Genomic DNA, 19,871 nt, shown 5'->3' on the forward strand with positions numbered 1-19,871 from the left:
GCTGTATGCAAATGCATCAGGAGCTGAGTAGAGGTAAGCTTCCTTTCTTTCCTCATGCAGGACCTCATACTATGCAGGCATCCAAGCAGCCATTTCTTAATGCCTCTTTTGCTTCTCCTTACCCAAAGGATCTCCACTTGGGCCTAATTGCTGGTATTTTTCTCTTCAGCGAAGTTGAGAATGAAAGACAGGGGAAATAATCTTGTGAGCCTGACAGCATGATCCATTGATAGTGAAGAGATTTCCATTTAAAAAAAAAAAAGATTTCCATTTTTTACAGGCTATTTTCTAGCAGTTTGATTTGCACATTTCCACCCCTGTAAATATTCTGCTTTAAGATTATTCTAGAAAACATTTAGATAACAGGGGAGGAGAGGTTGGAACAGCATATTCCAGGGCTTAGTAACCTCATTATTGTCAGCTTGGTACTGTTTGTGTGTCTATGTGTGTGCATTGTTTTTGCTGTGTGTGTATATGCTGTGTGTGCACATGTACTTGTGCCTTGTGTGTGTGCATGTTCTGTGTGTGCACATGTGTGTGTGTGCATATTGCATGTGTGTACATTGCATTACACATTGCGTGTGTGCATGTGCACAGATATGCGTGCGCATACTGCATGTGCATGTGTATATATATTGTCATGCATATGTGCATGCACCTGTGTGTTCATGTACACATTGTGTGTGCACATGTGCCTGTACACACTGCATTGCATGCACATGTAGGTGCATGTTCAGTGTGTCAGTTTCTCACACGCTCCCTCTCCTCTCTCCAGTCTGCTGTAGAGTGCAACAGCCTTCTGCGGACCCTCCATGGCCTGGAACAGGAGCACTTGAGGAAGTCTCTCGCTTTGCAGCAAGAAGAAGACTTTGCCAAAGCTCACAGACAGCTAGCTGTTTTCCAGAGAAACGAACTGCACCGTATCTTTTTTACCCAGATAAAAAGTGCTATTTTGAAAGGGGAATTGAAGCCAGAGGCGGCTAAAACGCTGCTGCAAAATTATTCTAAAATACAGGTAATGCCTCAAATCAGCCTGGCTGTGATGGAAAAGTAATTTTTCTTAATTGTTTCAGTAAGTGTCTCCTCTCTCAGAGTTCAGTCCTGCCTCTCCTTTGTACTGTGCACTAGTGAGCTTTCTCTTCTGTTTCTTGGTGTGTGGGTTTCCAGTAAGCAAGGAAAATGGTGGCTTGGAGTACAGGTCTTGAACTCAGGCTAACCTGGATTCGAATTTCAGTTCCACCACTGGTCTACTGCGTGAACTTGAGCAAGTTACATCACTTCTTTGAGTTTCCTCACCTATAAGATGAGTGTGATAGAATGCCCACACTCTCAACGGTGTGATGAAAATTTGATGAGCTGACTCATGGAAAGTTAGTGCTTGGCATAACATATGTTTAATGTAAATAGCAGTGGAAAATAAATATAGGCCAGGCTTGGTGGCTCCCAGCACTTTGGGAGGCCAAGATGGGAGGATTGCTTGAGCCCAGGAGGTGGAGGCTGCAGTGAGCCATGATAGCACCACTGTGCTCCAACCTGGGTGACAAAGCCAGACCCTGTCTCAAAATAAATACATATATATATGCATGTATGTGTGCATGTATCGATGTATATGTAGGGTTTAGTATCTGTGCCTGGATTTACTTGGAGGGATTTGTGTATTTTTGCATGTCAGCTTGAGTGAGAATGTTGTTAGTCCAACAGAATAATTTATTAGGCAGTAGTGAAAATAGTCTATCTGAAACCGTGCACATCACTGTAGAATTTCTTAGGAGGCCTGTGTGAGGTATTTTACATGCACAAGTGCATGCACACACAGGCACACAGAGTGACATCACTGCTTTACAAGAATGCACTTTGTTGTTTGGCTCCAGCACTATCCCTGGTGCTGACAGCTTGCTGTAGCTGATGATAAGGGTGATTGTGAGCACACTCTTATTTTACTGTATGGAACTTTCTATCTCGAATGTCAGTAAGATGTTTGAGAAATGCAAATGTCATTGTTTAGACAGGCTGCCTTTTCCAGGTTTTGAGCCAACCTCTGTTTCTAAAACAGCAAGGGTACCTTTGAATAGTGCTGGAGGCCTTGGAGCAGCATCTGGCAGAGTCAGGTCCACAGGGGTTGATTCGTTCCTCAGTCCAGTAATGTGTTCACAGTCATGAGTGCTTCACTGTGGTTCTTGAGCAGTGCTTTTTCTGATGTAGTGGACACTGCTATCTCATTTTTATCTTTATAAGTGAAAATCGTTCCAGAAAGTTGGCTTGCTGGTGAATTTTCCCACTGTGAAATTCCCTGTTTGTACTAGAAGGACAGACTCCACCCATAGCAGAATGAGCCACATCCACCTAGAGGGAATCAGGGCTTAACGACCAGGCTCTGTTACTCCATTGCTAAGACAGTGGCGAAAGATGAACTGGAACATCCAGAGGAGGTGCGGGCACAGGCAGCCGTCCCTGCATCTGTGAGCAGATCCTCAGCATTCTCCCAACTACTGACAAAGACAAAGGCTGGCCCTGCCCATCCTCCAGGGACCTGCAGCCAGCACCAGGTTGAGTGCATGAGGACTATGACATTAGGGCCGTCCCGGGAGGAGACCTAGTAATGGTCACAAGCCTCCCACTCCCCGAAGGCACCCAGGACATAAAGAGAACGAGCTCCCCGCTCCATTTAATCTAGGTTTTTCCTGGATTCATATACGCACATAAAGCACAAATTCTGTCGTATTTGTAGCTTGGTATTCAGACATCATGGCATTACTTAGATATTTACAGAGTTGTTGTCATTTTACTCTCATGATGAGCAATGGCTGACTCTCAATACCAGAGCACTCAAGTTAAAAAGAATGCATGCTATTGTGAATGATATTATGCCGGAAGAAGTAACTCCACAGGTGATAACAGTACTACCATACAAGCTTTTCTGACCAGAGCTATGAGAGTATTTAAGGATGCCAATTCTGAATTTCCTTATGACCCATCAATCAACTCGCATGGATCCCATTCCGTGGAGAACAGGAACATTGCCACAACCTTCCTATTGTATGGATTCTGGTGCCAGTGGCTCTTAGGGAGATGCTAGTGTGTGTGAAGCCACACCTGACTGACCATGCAGCTTTTCAACGACTGGATGGTGCTAATTCCCAAGTGTCGAGATGTGAAGATGTTACAGCTCTTACGTGGAAAGGAGAACGCCCATGCCATCGTATGTTCCCCATTGAACAAAGCGTTGACACTTTTGGTTATCCATTGTATGGGTGATACTTCCACAGATGGAAAAAGGACAACCAAGCCAGTCCATAGAGTAGTTCTACTGATGTTCTTGGTCTAATTACTATGCCTCTGGTTAAAGTGGGATTTTTGGAAGCAGCCTATTATGATGTTAGAGCACAGGTCCTGGAATTAGACTGCTGAGTTCAAATCCCTGCTCAGCCTTTTGTCTGATGTGGACTCAGTTTCCTCATCTGTGAAATGGGAATAATAGTACTGTCTCCCTAGGTTAAGTTAGATGAGACATGAAACACTCTTGGCCCAGTGTTAGGTCCAGAGAACACACCTCACATTAGCTAGGTTATTACTCTTCTGTGTTTGATTGGGTTTTGTTCATTTTGCAGGCTGAGGGAAAACCTGCTTGCTTTCTTTGTGCCCACCCTGGTCTTGTCTTCTCTGTGGTGATGGGAGCTCCTTGGGGTTGGGCTGATGGCTGACTTATCCCAGAACTTTAGCACGTCCTCCTGGTGCTCAGCACTTGTGGGAACTCCACAGGTGGGAGGGGTGTGTGCATGGATGACGGATAAATGAATAAGTGAAATTTATGTTCTGCAGAGCAGTAAAGTTGTTTTGTTAACTCTTTACCATCTGGGTCTAGAATGCACCTTTTCAAAGCCCTCATTTCTTATTTGTGTGTAATTTTCTCATAAGCCTTTGTTATAGGCAGGTAAGTTAAAGGTGTTAATTGTCATGTTTCTTTTCTTGTGTTTTTCTTATAAAAGGAAAAATAATATTTTAAATGTCTAGAAAGATTATGCTCTAAATTTTAATTAGGCATATTTTCTTGATTTTTTTTTTATTGACAGGAGAATGTAGAAGAGTTAATGGACTTTTTCCAGGCTAGTAAGAGGTATCATCTAAGTAAAAGGTTTGGCCACAGGGAATATCTGGTTCAGAACCTGCAGTCATCAGAGACCCGTGTGCAGGGCCTTCTGAGCACCGCTGCAGCCCAGCTGACTCACCTCATTCAGAAGCACGAGAGGTACCACCCAACAGTGTCCCAACAGTGCAAACTGTCTTAGTCTGTTTTCTGCTGCTATGACAGAATACCACAGACTGGGTAATTTATAAATAGGAGAGATATATTTGGTTCACAGTTCTAGAGGCTGGGAAGTTCAAGATCTAATGAGGGCCTTCTTTCTTCATCATAACATGGTAGAAAGGCATCATGTGGGAAGAAGTGCATGTGTGAGACAGAGTGAAAAAGGGGGTCAAACTCCTGTGATAACTAACACAGAAATGGCATTAATCCATTCATGAGGGTGGATCCCTCATGACCTAATCATCTCGTAAAAGTCCCGTCTCTTAATACTGTCACAATGGCAATTAAATTTCTAGTTTTGGAGGTGACATTCACACCATGACACAAATGAACTGCCTGACACAAACCTTCCTCACTGGAGACCTACTACTTCTGTTTATTCAGCATATGTGCTGACTGCTCCTCACTTATTATTTCTAAAGAAGAATTATCTTGTAAAAATCCTTTGTGTTACAGAATTTTAAAAGCATATGCAATAGTCTAGATAACTGTATAATGAACCCCCCTCATGGCCAATTTTGATGTAGCTACACGTCCCCACACAGGATTATTCTGAAGTAGAATCCCAACAACATATTCTGGAGAAATCAGTGATGTGGCTCACGTCGACCATGTGATCAAGAGCCTACTTCTCTTTAAGATCTAGCACACTGCTGGCTCTTGCATTCACCTTTGACACTAAATACAAACACAGAGATGCTTGTCTCGGATTCCAAATGGCTTTTCAGAGCAGCACCTGGGATTCCGTGTGGTCAGGTATATGGTGGTGTCACAGAGTTCTAAGTGCCATCCCTTGCCTCTCTCCAGCATTCCTTCTCAGCTATTCTTTGAGGTGACTTAATTGTAAAGAACAAAATTTATTCTTTTAGGTTACAGGAAGCTCTGAAATGAATAGGGACATGACTATAAAATGGCTTTCTTATGACAATCTGTTGTTTTACTGTGGTTCTTCTACTTAAGTAACATTGGGACTTTGACCCTCTCCTGCTCTGTTTAATGAGGATTTGGTAAGGTGCAAATTATGCAAACACTCCCCACCTAAAGATGCTAATGAATTTATCACTGCAATTTACTTGGCATTCCTGATTTTAATTTGCACTCAAGTGAAAGAAACAGTTCTTTGCCTTGAAATTAAGGGCCCACCAGCTGGTTGTGAGCAGTCACCAGGGAAAGATGCTTCATCTCTTCTTTTCAAATTCTATTTTAAAAGACATAATTATCCTTCACCTGTTCATTCCTTCAAGGAACCTCTGTTGAGAGTCTTCCCTGGGCCAAGCTGGGGACTCAGCCCAGGGATGCAGGCAGTCTAGGAATGATAGTGGTGATGCTAGTAGCAGAATGTACTTGTCAGGGTGCTCCAGGGAAACAGAACCAACAGGATATATAAACATATAGACAGCATCGTCTGCTGTTTCCAGCTTGCCATACAAATAGCTTCCTATATAAATAGGAACTAGCTCAAGCAATTACGGAGTTTGAGAAATCCCCTTGTCTGCTGCCTGCAAGCCGGAGACCCAGGAAAGCCAAGGGTGTAATTCGGTCCAAATCTGAAGGCCTGAGAACCAGAGGGAGCTGCTGTTGTAAGTCCCAGTCCAAGGGCAGGAGAAGAGATGAGAGATCCCACTGTAAGTTGTAAGGCAGAAAAAAAAGGGACAGATTCCTCTTTCCTCTGCCTCTGTGTTCTATTCAGGACCCCAGCATATTGGATGATGCCCACTCACACTGGGGAGGCCCATCTGCTTTACTGAGTCCGCTGATTCAAATGCTGACCTCCACTGGAAGCACCCTCACAGCACACCCAGAAAGAACATTTCATCTGGGCCCATCAAATTGGTCCATAAAATTAACTGTCACACAGAGGATTCCCTGCTTTTGCCTCTTTGACTTTCTTTGTGCTGTTCTGGATTTTTAATCCACCAGGATTTTTAATCCACCATCTCCCCTTGGAAACTTCTGTCTGCACCAGAGTGGTCCTCTCAAATGTTACTTTCTCCCAGAACTCTTGCCCACTTCCACCCTAATAACGTCTCTCTTGTGTTGAGCTTTCTCTGCCCTTATGCTGCTAGTACTTTAGTAATGTCTTTGCTGCCCATTCTCCTAATTCTTCTGGAGGGTAAAGATTTTCTGATTCAAACCAAACTAATATGGAGATGAATGCTCAGGCACAATAGCAGTTAAGCTACAAGTGAGTTTGGAGACCACATTCCTAACTTTACATCCTTTCCATCTAGAGCAGGGTACCTGGATGAAGACCAAATGGAAATGCTATTGGAGCGGGCTCAGACAGAAGTCTTTTCAATCAAGCAGAAGTTGGACAATGACTTAAAGCAGGAAAAGAAAAAACTCCAGCAAAAATTAATAACTAAGAGAAGACGAGAGTTGCTACAAAAGGTATATAAGGCACGATGCTATTTATTATTTGCATAAGCACTTTCTAATACCTATCAAGTGGAGGTACTGTGCCAGACATTGCCATTGATGCACTAGGATCAGAAGGGCAGCTGGGCAGGCACCATGATGTGCCATCTACTGTTGATTGGTAGCAACTTTTCGGAATGCTGTGTTCAGCAGGATGCTACAGTTCTCATCCAGCCCAAGCACAGCAGAGGATCATGGTAGACTAGTAATGTCTGCATGGACAAGCGAATTAGGAGTGCTGGTTTGTTGCGGGAAGTCAGGGGCCCCGAACAGAGGGACCGGCTGAAGCCGCGGCAGAAGAACATAATTGTGAAGATTTCGTGGACATTTATTAGTTCCCCAAACTAATACTTTTATAATTTCTTATTCCTGTCCTTACTGCAGTCTCTGAACATAAATTGTGAAGATTTCATGGACACTTGTCACTTCCCCAATCAATACCCTTGTGATTTCCTATGCTTGTCTTTACTTTAGTCTCTTAATCCGGTCATCTTTGTAAGCTGAGGAGGATGTATGCTGCCTCAGGACCCTGTGAGGATTGTGTTAACTGCACAAATTGTTTGTAGAGCATTTGTGCTTGAACAATATGAAATCTGGGGCACCTTGGAAAAAGAACAGGATAACAGCAATGTTCAGGGAACAAGGGAGATAACCTTAAACTCTGACTGCCGGTGAGCCGGACGGAACAGAGTCATATTTCTCTTCTTTCAAAAGCAAATAGGAGAAATATCACTGAATTCTTTTTATCAGCAAGGAACATCCCTGAGAAAGAGAATGCGCCCCTGAGGGTAGGCCTCTAAAATGGCCGCTTTGGGGGCAGCTATCTTTTACGGTTGTAGACAAAGGGATGAAATAAGCCCCGGTCTCCTGTAGCACTCCCAGGCTTATTAGGCCGAGGAAATTCCCACCTAATAAATTTTGGTCAGACCAGTTATCTGCTCTCAAACCCTATCTCCTGGTAAGATGTTATCAATGACAATGCGTGCCCGAAACTTCATTAGCAATTTTAATTTCTCCCCATCCTGTGGTCCTGTGATCTTGCCCTGGCTGCATTTGCTTTGTGATATTTTATTACCTTGTGAAGCATGTGATCTCTGAGACCCACATCCTATTCATACACTCCCACCCGTTTTGAAAATCACTAATAAAAACTTGCTGGTTTTATGGCTCAGGAGGCATCACGGATCCTGCCGACATGTGATATCTCCCCCAGACACCCAGCTTTAAAATCTCTCTGTTTTGCACTCTTTCCCTTTATTTCTCAGGCCAGCCGACACTTAGGGAAATAGAAAAGAACCCACGTTGAATATCGGGCGTGGGCTTCTCCTGATACTGGTTTGAGTGACTAATGATGATGGTAGGTGCTAACATTTGTTGGGTGCTTACTTAGCACCGTGCTAAGCATGTTATATAAGATATCTTGTTTAATCTTTACATTAACCCTATGAGGGAGATACTACTGGGTTTGTGTGTGTGTGTGTGGTCAAGGTCAGTTATCTAGCAAGTGGCATGCATGGCATGTATTTGGGGACTCTAAGAATATGATGAGGCTGGAGTGTGCAGAGGGACTAGGGTAGGCCCCAGAAGGGAATGCAGCAGCATGTCAATGGGGGCATGGCGTGCCGGGCTAAGGGGTTACCCTCCATCCAAGGATACTGAGGAATGTTGAAGGGTCTTCAGGAGGTGAGAGAGACATCAGATCTGTGATTTAGGAAGCTGAGGTGAGCACCTTGTCAGATGGAGTTGAGGAACCTGGGAATATAAACCCCATGGGAGGTTCTGGTACTTGTCCAGGTGTGAGCAAATGAAGGCCTAAACTGGCGCAGACCCCTGAGTACAGGGGATAAGGACAGATTCAGGGAATGTATAGGGCATGCAGGGTGACACCCAAGTAGTTGGTTGGTATGATTTGCAGGGAGGGGATGAATAATAACTTTCAAATTTGATCAATGGAAACTCTGCTCTTTTTTTTTTTTTTTTTTTTTTTTTTTGAGACGGAGTCTGGCTCTGTCGCCCAGGCTGGAGTGCAGTGACCGGATCTCAGCTCACTGCAAGCCCCGCCCCCCGGGTTCATGCCATTCTCCTGCCTCAGCCTCCCGAGTAGCTGGGAGTACAGGCGCCCGCCACCTCGCCCGGCTAATTTTTTTTTTTGTATTTTAGTAGAGACGGGGTTTCACCATGTTAGCCAGGATGGTCTCGACTCGATCTCCTGACCTCGTGATCCGCCCGTCTCGGCCTCCCAAAGTGCTGGGATTACAGGCTTGAGCCACCGCGCCCGGCCAACTCTGCTCTTTATTACTAAGTTTGGAACCCAACAGAAAGCCGTGATTCTGACCTTGATCACTGATGCATACCCCATCTTTGAGCATCACCCCATTCATCTCTGAGCCACTGGTTAAGGGATTAAAACAGTGGGGCCCAGGGCTCCATTTCCCTACTGTCTTACCTGAAGGTCAGTGTCTAGAAAGAAGGATGAACTCCATATCCTATAGGAGATTCTGGCAGTCTTCTGTGACTATTATTTCTTGCAGCTACTGTTGATAAACATTACAAGTGGCCCAGAATTAGGATGTAGCTCCGTGAAGGCAAAAACTTAGGTTGCATCCCCACTGTTGAGAACACTGCCTGACACCTGGTAGGTGCTCAATACATATTTGTAGAATGAATGAATTGACACTCTCTGGTCACCAGGACCTATAAACACGGGTTATGGTATACTAGTAATGTCTGCATGGGCAAGGAAATAGGAGTGCTGGTTTGAGTGAGTAATGATAATGGTTGGTGCTAACATTTATTGAGTTCTTACTTTGGAAGAGCATCTTATGTTCTCTCAAAATAGAGCTGAGAGGCCGGGCGCAGTGGCTCACACCTGTGATCCCAGTGCTTTGGGAGGCCAAGGCGGGCGAATCACGAGGTCAGGAGATCGAGACCATCCTGTCTAACATGGTGAAACCCCGTCTCTACTAAAAAATACAAAAAATTAGCTGGGTGCGGTGGCGGGCACCTGTAGTCCCAGCTACTCAGGAGGCTGAGGCAGGAGAATGGCGTGAACCCAGGAGGCGGAGCTTGCAGTGAGCCAAGATTGCGCCACTGCACTCCAGCCTGGGCCACAGAGCCAGACTCCGTCTCAAAAAAAAAAAAAAAAAAAAAAAAAAAAATAGACCTGAGACTATCATGTGGACCCACTGTTATAAAGAGCACCATAATGGACATCTTTATGCATCTCAATTTTTTTTCCCCACCACGGGGCCTTTGCACCAACTGTTCTTTCTCCCAGGAATGTTCTTTCCCCATTTCTTAACCTGATTCAGATGAGACCTCCTTCCTTAGGTCTCACTTAGATCTTCTTCCTTAAAAGCTTCGCTGACCTCCTCATTTAAGTTGTCTCTCAATGATCTTAGCTTTTTGATTCCCCTTTATAATATTATAACTTGCAGATCCTGTATACCTAGCACATAGTAATAACACTAACAGATATTTATTGGCATAAACTATGTCAGGCACTTTTTTATGAGCTGTACGTGTGTGAAGTAACTCACATAATCCTCGCAACTATTCTGAAAGGGAGGTCCTATTATTGTCCCCATTTTACCAATCAGATAGGGAAATGGAGGCACAGAGAGGGTAAAATACCTGCTTTGGATCACTCAGCTTGTGAATGGGGGACCCAGGACCCGAACCCAGGCGGTCTGTCTCCTGGGCTTTACCTACTCAACAAATACATGTTTAATGAATGGTGAACACATAAGGATTCTACCGTATATTTTTTTAAAAAACAGTAACTTTCTAGACCTGGCGCAATGGTTCACAGCTATAATCCCAGCGCTTTAGGAGGCTGAGGTGAGTAGATCACTTGAGGTCAGGAGTTCAAGAGGAGCTCGGCCAACATGGTGAAACCCCAACTCTACAAAAAATACAAAAATTAGCTGAGTGTGGTGGAACACACCTGTAATCCCAGCTACTGGGGAGGCTGAGGCAGTAGAATCACTTGAACCTGGGAGGCGGAGGTTGCCGTGAGCCAAGGTAGTGCCACTGTACTCCAGCCTGGGTGACAGAAGGAGACCCTATCTCAAAAATAAATAAATAATAAATTTAAAAATAAAATAAATTAATTTTTAAAAAAATTAGCCTGGCATCATGGTGCACGTGCCTATAATTGCAACTACTTGGGTGTTTGAGGCACAAGAATTGCTTGAACCCAGGAGGTGGAGGTTGCAGTGAGCCAAGATCGCACCACTGCACTCCAGCCTGGGCGACAGAGCGAGATTCCATCTAAAAAATAAATAAATAAATAAATAAATAATAAACAGAATAACTTTCCAAATGTGAGATTGTTGGGGCAAAGGCTATAAACATTCTGTGCCTCCTGCACCAAAGTGTTTCAGCCAAAGGGCTGTACCCTCCAAGCCCCGCCCCCACTTAATTTTCTTTTCTGAAACTCCAGCACAGGGAGCAGCGGAGGGAGCAGCTCTCCATCAGCGAGGCCTTCCAAGCGGTTGAGGATGCCGGCCAGTACCTGCGCCAGAGGAGGAGCCTGATGGAGGAGCAGGGCGCCGCCCTGGAGGAGCTGCAGGAGCGTCTGGACCAGGCTGCCCTGGACGATCTCAGGGCCCTGACCCTCTCGCTGTTTGAGAAGGCCACCGACGAGCTGCGGCGCCTGCAGAACTCAGCCATGACCCAGGAGCTGCTCAAGCGCAGCGTGCCCTGGCTCTTCCTGCAGCAGATCCTGGAGGAGCACGGCAAGGAGATGGCCGTGCGGGCTGAGCAGCTGGAGGGGGAGGAGAGGGACAGGGACCAGGAGGGTGTCCAGAGCGTGAGGCAGAGACTGAAGGACGATGCTCCTGAGGCCGCCACGGAGGAGCAGGCGGAGCTGAGACGCTGGGAGCACCTGGTCTTCATGTGAGTGCTCCTGCGCGCCCTAATCACACTTCCCCACCCCATTGATGCCAGGGAGATTCCTCCCCTGTGGTTGTGGGGATGGCCAAGCATGAGATACCTGGCACCAGACAGATGACATTACCAGCGTTAATTAGTCATAGGAACTCACGCTCCCCGGGGAGGACCTCGAATGTCACACGGGACCCTACAGGGATTGAGCAGAGTGCAGAACCAGGACCGTAGGGTTTGTAGTAACAAGAGGATGGGTGGCCCCTGGCTTCCAAGGGAAGATGTGATTAGCTTGTCTGAATAATTCCCTGGGCTGAATAACTCCAGGGAGCTGAGTACTCAGGGATAAATGCTGATTCCCCTAATAAGAAATGTCCCCTGGGGAGGGGACATGATCCACGGGAACAGAGGGGGAAGGGGAGCTTGTGGTTAGGCCATTCCAGGCCCTGCTCGTTTCACCAGGCATCAAGGCTGCTCATGATCTTGACCTTCATGTTAGTTCTTCCACCACACTACGTCATCCTTTCACCTGGCCCTTTCATCCCTGGTCCATTTCTCGGACTATGTATCTTTATTATTAATTCAGGAACCATGTAATGACTTCCGCTTCTGAGTGGGATGCAGTGGACCACACCTAACACTCCTGCTGCAGTAACTAGAAAATAATGGATACATTTATTTTTAATATTTAGTTTATTTTTTGTAGAGGGGGGGGGTCTCACCCTGTTGCCCAGGCTGGTCTCGAACTGCTGGGCCTAGGCAATCCTCCCGCCTCAGCCTCCCAAGATAAATTTCACCAGTAATTTTTTAAAGACATGGGAGAGTGGTGGAAACAATGAAGACAAGTTGGAGTCGTATTCCAGAGGGGCCAGTGCCCACAGTCCTTTACTTCCCTGAAACATTTGCCAGCTCTTTGTGCAGCTGGGATTTGGCCTGGCCCAGGAAGGGAGCCTTTTGTGCTGTAATAGAGACCAACAGAGCTTTTGGTGGTTGTTTGTGGCTGGCAACAGATTGGAAACTGGAGGGACCTCTAACATAGCCAGTGTAGAATGAGAGTTGGGCGATGTAGACCAAAATACCCAGGACCACCACTTACATTTGTGCAACTTGTTTAACCTCTCTGGGCCTTAGCTTTCCCGCTTGTAAAATGAAGACCACAAAAACGAAATCAAATCATTTAAGGTGCTTTTGGCATTACAGTGTCACTATCGAGTAGTTTAAATGTGAAGACAATGTTTATATAAGAGCCTGGGCTCATCTTGGACGCTTTAAAGGACACAGGATCTGTCATCAATTTCCCTCCTCCCTTGTAGAAGTTATCTCCTAGAATCTTGCTGGCCTCCGTGATTTAACGTCCTTTCCTTTCCCACACAGTTTTCATCCCCAGAGTCTGACCTTGCTACCAGGAAAATAGGTCCCCAGGTGTTTGCAAAGATTGATACTGTCTTGGTTTGCATTAAGTGAAGTTTGGCCCTTTCCCGTCTCTCTCTTTTGTGATTCTGGCCTCATTTATTTTTTAATGCTTGTTAGCTTTTGCTTTCTTGACAAGGAAAACAAGATGCTGTCTTCTCTTAGTCCATAAAAATCAGATCCTTAAATGCCATTTCTTATTCCCATGAATTGCCCTCAACAGTATTTATTCAGCTTAGCCTACATTCCAGAAAATTCTCCTCTCATGTTCAAATTGACTTTGGACTCTTCGTAGCAAGTGAATTAACTTTGGCATTCCTATTACCAGCTGGTCATTTTCTTCAACTTCATTTGGATTCATTTTGCAGGGAGTATTACCAAAGCCACTGCTGATTTAGCCATTTAACGGGAAAAAGAGAACTCTCACTTGGCTATCATAAAAGTGTATGATTTTTCCAAGGGTTAAAGAGGATCAACTTGCAATGCGAGTCTGCTCATATACTTTGCTTATTTAAGATTCTAAAAGGTTGCAGCATTTATTTCTGAGGCATTATGCAAAAATGGCTTTGCACAATAGATTTGAAACACATTTTTAGAAGCTTTCCAATTTCAACCAAGGTGGGGTTGCTGTAAAACTGGTTGGCTAAAGTAGGAATTAATGAGGAATATCTTTGCAAGAGAAAGCGTGTCTTCGAGCCTTCTTTCCTGAGTTCCTGTCTTGATTTCAAACTCCTTCAGGGCAAAGATCTTGCCTCCTCTATTTCTGTATTCTCTTGGCACTTACGTAACAGAGGATTAAGACAAGAGTGCTCAGGGCCGATCTGGTTTGAAAGTGACAGAAATAATGACTGAGAGTCATCTCAGAGTTGCTTTTACTTTGGGTTCGGCGTAATCAGCAAACAGTGGGGCGAAGGCTTTGCACAAGGGGAGGTGCAAGGGGGTTGCTGCCGTTTCCAAAGGTTGCTTTAAAAATCGTGGGGCCCCATGAAGTGAGGAACCCAAGATGGGTGTCACATGACATGGGGTCAGGCCTCAGACTGTTTTCAGCAGAGGGCCCATGTGGTCTCTGAATGTCTCATTCTCTTTCCAGAGACCTTTCTGGCAGAGCCACAGCCCCACATTCCCACACTGAGATTTGGGTATGGTAAACCTGACTCTGGCCAACCACGTCAGGTGTTCTGCAGATAATTCTGAATTTTAAAGCCTCCGTCAATGCTGGCTGCATTGACAGAACATTACCAGAACATTCAAACAAATCTTCAGAGAATCTTTGTTCATTGAATAATTCTGTCCAGACTTTCTGAACAGATTTCCTCTTATATCTCATGGGCCAGAACCAGCCCCGTTGAGGCTGAGAAAGCAATTGTGTGGCCATTCTCTCCATTAGAGTGGGCTATGGGCCTTGCTGGAAAGGAAGAGGGACTGTTCATTTCCTCGTCTGTAATTTGGTGTAAGGAACAGCAATGATGTAGGTCATTGCATTTGTTTCTGAGCACTACCGTAACAAAGTACCACAAACTGGGTGGCTTAAAACAACAGAAATGTGTTCTCCCACTGTTCTGAAGGCTGGACGTCCAAGATCAAGGCATTGGCAGGACCGTGCTCCCTCTGAAGGCACCGGGGGAGAATCTGTTCCATACCTTTACTGCTGGTGTTTCTGGCAATTCTTGGCATTCATTGGCTTGTAGATGTCACACCCCAATCTCTGCCTCCGTGTCAGATGGCCTCCCTGTGTGTTTGTCTCTTTTCTGATAAGGACACCAGTCATACTGCATTAAGGGTCCACTGTGCTCCAATATGGCCTCATTTTAGCTCACTTCTTAATTACATTTGTAAATACCCTATTTCCAAATAAACCGACATTCACAGGTCCCAGGTTAGGACTTGAATATATCTTTTTGGGAGCCATAATTCAATCCATAACACTAAGTCACTCAGCATGGTTCCCAGCGTGGAATCGGTTTTCACTGAATGATAGCTGTCAATCATTACCCTTCGGAACCAATCACAAGGGACTCCCATTTCCCTGACCTCCCTGAGCTGAGTATTGTGTGTCTCTCCTCTGTCCATTGGTCCTACGTAGAGAATGCTGCTGACCAGGCTCCGCAGACAGTGCTTTGTTTACGTGTCTGTTTCTGAAGCGAGACCAGGTTAATTGAAAGTCATGGACACTGGAAGGCCTGTTGCCTCCTCAAAGACACCCTCACAGCCTGGCCTCATCCAGCTCTTGTTCTTAGCTCCAATACAATGTCCTGTGCAGCACGACGTGCATTAGGTGCTCAAGGAATGCCTGTGGCAGGAATGCATGATTAGGGAGCCAAGGTTTTTCTGCAGACCTAGATTTGAGGAATGAGCTTTGCATCTTCAGCTTCATCACCCCAGCCCAGCCCCCAGGCTTTCTCTGTAAGAGCGTGTCTCTGTTCTTCCTTCCAGGAAGCTCTGCTCCTCAGTCTTCTCCCTGTCTGAAGAGGAGCTGCTCCGGATGAGGCAGGAGGTCCATGGCTGCTTTGCTCAGATGGACAGGAGCTTGGCCCTCCCCAAAATCCGGGCCCGAGTTCTGCTGCAGCAATTTCAGACTGCGTGGCGAGAAGCAGAGTTCCTGAAGCTGGACCAGGCCCTGGCTGCCCCCGAGCTGCAGGTAGGATGGACATGTCAGTGGCCTCTCGATTATAGAAGCAGGGCTGTCTGCCAGCTGCTGAGCCTACAGGGTCTGGCCTCTCCACCACCCTGAGTCCATCTCACCTCATGCTCACCTATCCTCTCCTCTCTGGCCGCATTGGTGTCTAGCTATGCCAGGAATCTCCAGGGTTGTCCCAACTTTAAAGTTTATAGTGGACACCGCTGGTGCTGTGCCCTGATCCTGACACCTGGGTTGTTGCACCATCCACCAGCAGCCTCGCCCAGCCACAATCTTCTCCTGATGGAAGCTGCCTGGCCTGAGATATTACTCTGTCTCTCCTGCCCACTCCTCCAGCCACAGCTAATGACTTACTCTGGGTACAAAAGGCCTTTCTATATGGCATGGAGGAGGGATGCTCAGCTCAGCTCAGGTGGGTCAGGGAAGGAGGGGCTCTTGCACAAGATCTTAAAGGATGATGACTGGCAGCTGCCTTTTAATGAGCAGCTATTATGTGCCTGAGGACAGACAACTCTTTGGTGCAGTTTTTGCTTCAAAGCCCCCAGGGACCAATTTAGGCTCAACTTCACCTGAGACCACAGCCTTGCTTGGCTCTTCCCTTTCCTGTCGTGTTCCCTTGTTCCCCAAGAGGGTGATCCTAAAGAGACCTCCTTCAGGAAACCACGTGCACCTAATCCCTGCCTCAGGCTCTGCTTCTGGGGCTCCCAACATAAAATAAGGCCTTCGAACCTCTGTTTTCTCTGTCATGTATATGCTTTGTAGCCCATTGAGGTCTCGGCTCAAATGCCACCTCCACCAAGAAGCCCTCCCTGAGCACCTGTCTAAAATTACCCTCTCCCTAGGCATTCTTTATCACATGCTGGGTTTCATGATTTTATTTATCATTATCTGAAATGTGCTGGTTCCTTGACTTCCCCTTTGTCTGTGCTTTCACTAAAAATAAGCTCCCCGGCCCATTCAGCACTCAAGAGTGCCAAGTGCATAGTAGGTGTGCAGTCAATTTTGTTGGCTTAAACATCCCACCAGCCAAGCACCAGATGTGTGCAAAACACATCTGAGACTTCTCTTAAGGTAGTAATAGTTGAGACTGAAAACATTAAAATCACCGAAGCTGACATCATCTCCCCTGAAGTTCACAGCAGTGCTAAGAGGTCAATGTGGTGTCCCATTTTACAGATGAGAAAACAGGCCAGCAGAGGAAAAGGGAGTAGCCCTATAGGAGGTAGAGAACTGGGCTGGGAGCTGGTGTTTCCTGACTTTAAACTCACTTCTTTTCCTTTAGAGAAAGAAAAAAACTCAGACACATCCTTTCGGAATATAAACCAGTGGATGCAGAAACCACTTGGAAGCTTTGACATTCTTTTAATTTTTTTTTAAGTACTGTTGTTTTTTTTCCTACTTCCGTTCTTACAAGGAGGGAGGAGATACAGAATAAGAGTAACGGGTAAATTATAAAAGTTTTAAATAATTTTGAACAATGGGGGAAAATAATTTTCACTTCACCGAAGTGAGGGGAGGGAGTCCATGAGCTGCTGGTTCCCCTGCCTTGAAGCTGGTGAGTCCCGGCAGGAACGAAGTTTCTACCTTCAAAGTTGCCCAAGGTGCTTGGTTTTCAGATGGAAATGGCTTTGGCCATTGCCTCAGAGGAGGCAGATGTCATGAAGTTGCTCGCTCCACATTCTCCAGAGGGAAGGCTGAGCCAGCACGGTCAGGCTTTTGCACCGATGGAGCCACAGCTCCCTTCACTTGCTCAGCCCCGAGATAGCAGCAGAGAAGGTGGCGGGAGAGCCTGCTCTCAGTTTCCTAAGCACCAAGGCCTGGGGAGAAAATCGTTGTTTTAGTCTTCATGTTTTCATCTGTAAAATGGGTATCATGAGGATATATGGGGCCAGGTGGAGCAATGTTAGTGGATGCTTAGTGCATTCTCCATCCCTTGGCCGTCCACACCCACCTGTCGTGTCACCACCAGAGAACCCCCGCATTTCTTCCGCGCACACTTCTCTTTGATCTAGGCCCGCAAAACAGGTAGTGTCTACTGTTTGCCCTCATCTGCTGGTGGCCCCCAGGGCTCCCAGACCATTCACAGACATGAGTTTCAAAGGCACTTGCAAATTCTAAAGAGATGTGCAAGTCAGATTCACCACCCTTCAGCCCTTTCTGTAGCTCTCTGAGCTGGGATCCAAGTTCCAACATGACCTCAAGGCTCCCTGTGGCCTGGGCCCTGACCAGACCCATGCTGGGAAGGCTCTCAGGGGAGAGGGAAGGTAGGGAGGGGAATCCTGACTTGTAGCATTCACCCATTTCCATAGTGTAAATCCTCCTCCTAAGGCCAGTTTCAGGCTACCGGCTTGACATCACTGCCTGGTAGTTGGGCAGAGATGTGCACAATGGGCTCCCTGCCTGGCCCTCTCTGGGGATATCCCCTCCCAACCCCAGTCTGTACCCTGGGCTTCCAGGTCCTGTCTGCCAATGTGGCTCTACTCCTAGTGTCCTTATTTAGTTTCCATGTTTTCAGACGGTTTTCTCCACTGTCATGGAAGCATTGCAAGAACAGGGACCTCATTCATCACATCCCCTTCTCAGAGAGGCTGACAGGTCTGAGGTCCCACGGCTAGTTAGGAGGTGGACACAGCTTGGTTCTGCTGTCTGACTGCAGAGCTGAGGTTCTGCCCACCAGATTGTGTGAAGATCAAAGGCTCTGAAACTGAGCTCCTTCCAGAAGAACATACCTCTCTCCTCCCCTGTCTGGCTTAAGGCAGAGATTCGCGGTTTTGGGAGCTGCAGAAACTTCTCGTGACCTGCAAAGCCCTGGGGGGCTGCATGGACTTGCTGGTGATAGCCTTCTTACTAGTGTCTTCCCCAACCCCTCTCCAGCAACAGTCCAAGGTGAGAAAGTCACGGTCCAAAAGTAAAAGCAAGGGAGAGCTTCTGAAGAAGTGCATCGAAGACAAAATTCACCTCTGTGAGGAACAGGCCTCTGAAGACCTGGTGGAAAAGGTCAGTACTTCTGCTTCACCCACTGTTTCTCTCTGCACGTGGCGGGGCTGATAGCTGATGTATTTGCAGGTACACAGAGGCCTTGGGGCTGTGCCATGCATTTCCACCCAACCACTCACTCACTCAGGTGCTATGGTAAGAAAGAGTTGGAAGACCCTCCCCCTGGGCCTTTCCCCTGTGCATTCTGCTTGGAGCCCTCTCCCTCCACTTCTCAGCCTGGGGATCTCACCACATCCTTCAGGCTTCCCCTTGGGTGCTACCTCTCTGGCTGAGTCACTTGCTGTATTTGTACCTGACTCTATCCTGGGGCGTGTGCATCTGCCATTTCACCTCCATCACATTCTTCTTCTCTCTCACACTCTCCTCCATGTTCCCACAAACTCACCAGGCTCTCCCTTCAGCCCCATTTTTTGTTTGTTTGTTTTTTGTTTTTTTGAAATGGAGTCTTGCTCTGTCACCCAGGTTGGAGTGCAATGGTGTCATCTCGGCTCACTGCAACCTCCACCTCCCGGGTTCAAGTGATTCTCCTGCCTCAGCCTTCTGAGTAGCTGGGATTACAGGCGCCCACCATCACACCAGGCTAATTTTTGTATTTTTAGTAGACATATGGTTTCACCACGTCGGCCAGATTGGTCTCGAACTCCTGACTTCAGATGATCCGCCCACCTCAGCTTCCCAAAGTGCTGGGATTACAGGCGTGAGCCACTGTGCCTGGCGCAGCCCCATTACATACGTGATGTTCTAGCACACACCACACAGTCTCCTAGGATGCTTTAATCTGTATTCTTCTGTCTTTCTGGAATTACTTTTCCACCTCTGTTTACCTGGATAAGTAACTTGTGTCCTTTGCTGTCCTGAGCTGTTCCCTCAGCTCTTGGATGTCTCTCCTTCCAAGAAGCCTTCCCCAAACACCCTAGATTTTCCCACTCGTTCCACCCCACTTCCAGCTCTTCCTTACCATAGTACCTATCACGTGGTTAATTTGTTCCACAAGTATTTTGGGGAGGCACCAGTGTCCCAGGCACTGTGTCAGTGCACTCTGGGGTTGCAGCAGTGACTGAGGCAGCCCTGGTCCCCGCTCTCCAGTAGAGGAGAGCACGTTCTAGTTGGGGAAGATGGATGATAAACACTTAAAATGATAGACTGTCGTCAGTGCTATTAAGGACATAAATTAGATGATGTGGCCTTAGAGGTGAAGGAGGCTGGCAGCGGGGT

The 19,871-nt window shown here is 46.6% G+C and overlaps 1 protein-coding gene across 9 annotated transcripts in view; it reads left to right on the forward strand.

The window, feature by feature from the left end:
- The window catches only part of EVC2 (EvC ciliary complex subunit 2), a 188,209-nt gene that overhangs the window by 78,226 nt on the left and 90,112 nt on the right, over positions 1-19,871 (forward strand). For all 9 annotated transcript variants that reach the window (XR_012434648.1, XM_065544758.2, XM_074039405.1 and 6 more), the window contains 6 exons: positions 776-1,015; positions 4,071-4,246; positions 6,538-6,697; positions 11,169-11,623; positions 15,455-15,659; positions 18,534-18,656. Coding sequence is in view for 8 of the 9 variants with exons in the window: in XM_065544758.2 (XP_065400830.1) it covers positions 776-1,015; positions 4,071-4,246; positions 6,538-6,697; positions 11,169-11,623; positions 15,455-15,659; positions 18,534-18,656 (1,359 nt within the window). In the remaining variant the exon portion in view is untranslated. The remainder of the gene's footprint in view (positions 1-775; positions 1,016-4,070; positions 4,247-6,537; positions 6,698-11,168; positions 11,624-15,454; positions 15,660-18,533; positions 18,657-19,871) is intronic.

Source organism: Macaca fascicularis, chromosome 5, assembly GCF_037993035.2.
Source record: "Macaca fascicularis isolate 582-1 chromosome 5, T2T-MFA8v1.1".
Taxonomy (NCBI): domain Eukaryota; kingdom Metazoa; phylum Chordata; class Mammalia; order Primates; family Cercopithecidae; genus Macaca; species Macaca fascicularis.